Raw genomic sequence first — 5,632 nt, 5'->3', positions numbered from 1 at the left:
TCAGTATATACTTTATATTCTTTGAGAACTACAACAAATAAACTTTCACTTTCAGTGAAAAAGAAAATCCAAAAACGTCCACTGGGTGGCAGTACAGCAGCTCTCATGAGAATACCTTCTCCATAGCTTGAGTAGGTTCATCACCACTATCTAAATAAATATTAAATAAGTATATAGTTAAATATTTAGAAGGCTATAACATGTTTAGCATCTTTTCAGCGTAGTGTCTTCTCTACATTCAATCCTTGGTCTCTTGGTCATCCTCTTCTCAGTTCATGCTCAGTCTGGATATTCCCTAAAGAGGAAAACAATTGATAGTGAATTTTAAGCATTGTTTCATATATTCACATCTTTACAACATTAAAGACATGTAGCGCTGCAGATTTTCAGCCACCTTTTCCTTATGCTACAGTGTGTGGGATAAGAAAACGGAGAAAGAAATACCCTTACCATTTGAATAAGAGTCTCCAGTCTGTTGAAAAACTCTGTGGCATCTGTCATCGGATGTGAGAGGCAGTCTGGGCAGGTGGACTAAAGGAAAACGGGCAAACACAAAAGAAAATAATTAATTACTAATGAACTTCTACTGCGAGAGCAACACATGTCACACTCACATACAGTTGTTTATGTGACTGAAATATCCGTGGTAAATAAATAAAAGAATAACAGCAGAATAACTACATAGAATAATAATAATATTGTCTTACCTTCCCATTTGGTGAATTACAAAAGTCCAGACCTTTCTCCTGAAATGGATGAAATAAATGTGTTAGTTTTCCATTTACAGTACTACAAACTTCATATTGTACTTGAGATATATGAGATGCTTTTACATATATTGATAATAAATCATGCCACCCCCCACCAGTTTACTTACAGTAATGGGGTTGCTGAGGCTCCTGTGAAATTTGCTGTGTTTCTTTTCTGTCATGTTGAATTTCACATGCAGATTAGCCCGAAAGCATCGCAAGGCTGACAGACTGCAGCAGTCCTGTTTCATAATGAAAAAAAGAGAATGTTTGTGAATAAAACTTCAAATACCATAAAAAGTGCGTAATACTTAGTATGGTTTATCCCACTAATAGCACACACAATTTTTTATTTATCTTAGTATTAGTTTACTCTACTCCTTAGTTTAAATCAATGGCAAAATGTACCTGTTATGTTCATTCATTTTGGTTATTTTACAGAAAATGACACAGACACATCTGGCAGATTAACCGTAAAAAAGAAAAGAAGACTTTAAAAGTTGTATTTTGTCATTAGATCTGCCAGATTTGCCATAGACCTAGTTCACCAACAGTCTGTTACAGGTTTTCATTTGATTTGATTGTGAATTTTTGTATGACACAATTCTACATGTATCAATTTGAGGAAATAAATCATCCCATCACTGCCATCAAAACATTTCCAAGAAAGCTGTTGTTTCTAGTTTCATGTCATGACTTCATCATAGCAGTTGACTTTCCAATCAGATGCATGTACAACACTTTTATCTAAACTGAAACTTAACCAAACAAAGTTTCCACTATTTTAAAGATGAGTTTCTGTTCCTAAAAGTTTTTTTTTTGGTCTGAATTGTTTCCCTTCAGAAATCTTAATGAGTGTTGATGTGTTTTTTTCCAAGTGAAACGGTTAGTTTCTGTTTAGATGTGCAATGAACCCAACTAGCTTGGGTCAAATAATTTTTTAGATCTCAGTATGCCTGCTTGAAGAATTAGGAGGTTAGACTATTCCTTCAGGATGAGAACTGAACAAGAGACACAATAAGAACAGCTGACTTAATACTTTTTTACTGCTACAAATGTTGGTGTTTTTGCATTTGACAGTCACAAACGGTGGTGCCATTGCTCTGTAGTGTAGTGATTTTATTCTAAACATGAAACGTAATTTAGCAAAATAGTGGCGTCACGCCTACTAAGGAATCCTTATCGTTTGTGGTTCAAGATAAGCTGTAATGAAAAAAAAAAAAAACAAGAGACCCAGTCAAATGTTTTCTGGCACACTAGAGAACATTTCTAGTTTGTGTTGTGGTGTGAGGAAGTCTGCTCTCTGCCTGATTACTCATCACATTTGAGAGTGCAACGGAAGCTGTGAGAAAATACACTGAGCAAGCTCTTGACTTGACTCACTCAAAGCGCATAAGCCTGACAAGAAACGGCTGATCTAAATTTGAATCTGAAGTAATGCAGTTGAATCTTCAGAGGCATTTATTTGAAGTCAAGTGCACATAATCACATTATGTGGGATTGTTTTGGCCTTTAGACACCTCTTAACATTGCAAAAAATTAGGTTTCCTTTCTACAAGTTCTAATCATACTAATCTGCATGTCCTTTAAGGCACTTGAGATAAATGTCATTGCTGTAATAAGATCACAGTTTTGATGATTATAATATTTTAATATTTAGATTAAGATTTAATCTGATGGACTGCAGGCGTTTCTAGGAAAATTCTGACACGACTAATACCAATAATTAATTTTCTGTTTTTCTATAACCCTGTTTAACTGGAATATTCTTAGAGAAACTCAAACATTACATTTGTACTGTGATTAATTATTTCCAAACTTCATTATCTTAGTAGATTTCATGTTTGCTGCGTTAAATTAAAAATATAAGCTCCATAAAGGATGACAGATTTTTTAAATAAGATTTAGCTTCGTAATTTTTGGACGGCTTATGTAGGTCTGACTGTTGCCTCTGCTGTACAGTATATGTACGAGCTTAGAGCAGTCTGGAGAAGAGGTGAAATTTCAAAAAAATCTTAACCTATTTAAAAATGTCATTATAAGCCTTTAATCATCTTATTTTACAGCTGATTGATTACATATGCTCAACCCAACACATTTCATATTATTTGATGTACTCCTACAGTACTGGCACATGGCAGTTAGTAACTACAACAAGTGGGAGAATAACAACAATGAGTAAGCAACCACAAATATTAACTGTGGCAGTGTCCATACTATTATATTGAATACAATTTAGCTTACCTCAATGTTCTCTGGAGTATTCAGCATCTGCTGCTGCTTATCATTCTGCTGCAAGAAACAAACGGACAGCATGGTATTTAGTAATGATAACTGTGCTAGCCTTACACGGACAAAGCTGTGAAAAAGTAAATGTAGAAGGACCTACCTGCAGGCTTTGTCTCACATCATTCAGCTGGATTAGGATTTCTTGTAACTTTTTCCTCTGCAAAGTCCTTTCCTTTGGTGATGAGTTGGCCAGAGAACAGCAGCAGACTGCAAAAAGGCAAAACACAAGCAGCTTCATATTCTCAGTATCGGCAGCAGGCACTAGATCACCAAAAGACGCGTTTCAAAAGATTTACTTGAAATGCAGACAGTTGTGTTGCTTACCTTTTTATACTTATCCCTGAGGACACAGGAAAACCACTTGCAGAGAGTTGGAAAGCTGCAGAAACTGGTGTGTGTGAGTAATGAAATTTTCTTTTCCACTGGCAGTCACCACTACGCGATTCGAGAGTGGCGTCAAGACGCGCGTGCGTGGGGCCTATAGATGGAAGTGTGTGTGAACGTAAACTTGTTTGAGTGCATTCGACAGGAAACTACAGGAAGACGGCACTTCCCATTTTCATTTTGAATCAGTGGAGCCGCAGCTATACCGTGTCATAGGTAGTGTTCGTAGGTGTGGTATTGACAACCTGAATGCATTCACTGCATCATGACCACCTACACGTATACACATGAGCATGTTGCAAAAACAGGAAACATTTTTAATGTAAGTATTAGTGTTGAGCCAAAAAGAAGTAAGTAGATATATTTTCTCTGTGGAGAAAGTCCACTGCTACATAACAGTAGAGAAATTCTAGCCGTTTTAGGCCGACGCTTGCCTCCTTTCATCTCACTATTACTCATCAACCAGAAAAAGGTCACTTTCTGTCCATTTGCAAAGATGAGCTCAAGTGAGCTGTCAAGTCTCATGCAAGCCTGTGTGGTAGACAACCCGAAACAGCAATCATAGGAAAGTCATTTAGGACAGTGCTGTTCACGTTTGAAACAAATGACACAATGGAAACATTCACAGTAAAAGTTGTTAAACGTTATGAAATTGAATGCTTTCAAACCCGACTGTAGAGAACAACCAGATACATTGAAACATGCAGTGATACAAGGAAAAAAACCATGGATGAATCAAGATTTTGATTTATATTTTCTTTGGGTTATCAAATACGTTTGTTGATAAAAACATTACTCTCAGAGATTTACTTTATTATGCATTAATGTAAACAAATTCCAAAATACAAAAGAAGTGCATTTTTCTCTTTTAGAGTCACAGTATTGCCAATAAAGATACATTTATTCATTACAGTATTTCAGTTAGGAAAAGATGAAATCTTGTAAATAAATCCACATTTATCAAGCTCAACAGATATGAAAGGACACACACATCGTTCTTCTTGAAGTTGAAATGATCAGTGAAATTACTTCTTATCCCCTCCAGTTATCGGGCTCTCGTTGCTGCACCTGTGAACACAAACCCCGCATAATGTCACTGTACTCATCTACATACACTGACTCAAACAGTAAGGGCAACACACACTGAGGATATATGATGCGGACGAGACATCTGGACCCATAGTTTTCCATGTATACTCCGGCGGCGTCTTAACACGTGTCAGGGTGTCGGGATACACCGCTGTCCCGTTTCATAGCATCAATGCGTTCCAACTCAGCAGAAAAGCAGCACATTTTCGTCGATTTATTCCTAAGATCAGCACATCTGACTGCAGGACACTGACTGCATCTGATGTGACCAGTGTGTACGACGGGTGTGGGTCGACTTGGTAAACAGGTGTGTGTTGCACGTTTAGGCTTCATTGGGCTCAGACATTACTCACCAACACTGCTTAGAAAGGGAACAGTCATATTTGTAATTCTGTGCTCTTTTGCTCGCTTTTGAAACACATTGCAGACCGCAAGTCCAAGTATCAGCCATCACATCAATAAAATGTCAAAATATACATGCTTAGTGCACAACTGTGCCTCTGAAGATCAGTCACTTTGATGTGTGTTGCCTCTTGCAGCCAACAGATAGATTCATATTATTATTATTATTATTACTATTAGTTGTTTCAGTGTTTTATGCACATACAAAGGCTTTCTTAATCACCACTGTGTTTTCAGGTCACAGAAGTTATTAAAATGGAAATTTGTAGGGAAACATCTTCAGGGATGGTCATCGACTCCAATATGCATTAGTATTACACATTTTGGAAATTCAGGAGGCATCATATGTTAGTCAGTGTGTCCATGTGCACAGCGAGCTCACACCCTGTGCAGTCACTCTGCCCCGTCAGTGTTCACACGTTCGCACACAATCTTTACATCTGTCTTTTTCGCCAGAGGGGAGGAAGTGAGAGTGAAACTGAGAGAGAAAACCCCTCTCGTCTGTTCTCCCTCTTTGTCAGCGTAAGGGAAAGGGTGGGTGGGGGCTTCGACTGGTCTGAGTGGTGCATCACCCTCAGACTCCCTCCTTATCAGGAGTCCCTTATGTGATGCACATACAGAAGGGAAAATGTGTCCTCAGGTAGATTTAAAATTCAGAAGAATTTCCTCCGCTGGCTGCCATCAAGGAACCCCTCTACCTGTGGTGTGTGTGTGTGTGT

At 37.9% G+C, this 5,632-nt stretch overlaps 1 protein-coding gene across 1 annotated transcript; it reads right to left on the bottom strand.

Moving 5' to 3' along the window:
• Nucleotides 1-268: 268 nt before the first annotated feature.
• On the bottom strand, nt 269-3,445 carry il21 (interleukin 21). The gene is made up of 6 exons (XM_035668783.1): nt 3,139-3,445; nt 2,994-3,038; nt 878-991; nt 708-746; nt 451-531; nt 269-295 (listed from the first exon to the last, which is right to left on the bottom strand). Exons 1-6 carry the CDS (start codon nt 3,274-3,276, stop codon nt 269-271), a joined length of 444 nt encoding a protein of 147 aa, XP_035524676.1. The 5' UTR covers nt 3,277-3,445.
• Between the last annotated feature and the right edge of the window lie 2,187 nt (nt 3,446-5,632).

Source organism: Morone saxatilis, unplaced genomic scaffold, assembly GCF_004916995.1.
Source record: "Morone saxatilis isolate NCDOM2014 unplaced genomic scaffold, NCSU_SB_2.0 Contig22, whole genome shotgun sequence".
Taxonomy (NCBI): Eukaryota; Metazoa; Chordata; class Actinopteri; family Moronidae; genus Morone; species Morone saxatilis.
Note: the sequence above shows the minus strand (reverse complement) of the source record. Positions and strands in the feature narration are given on the sequence as shown.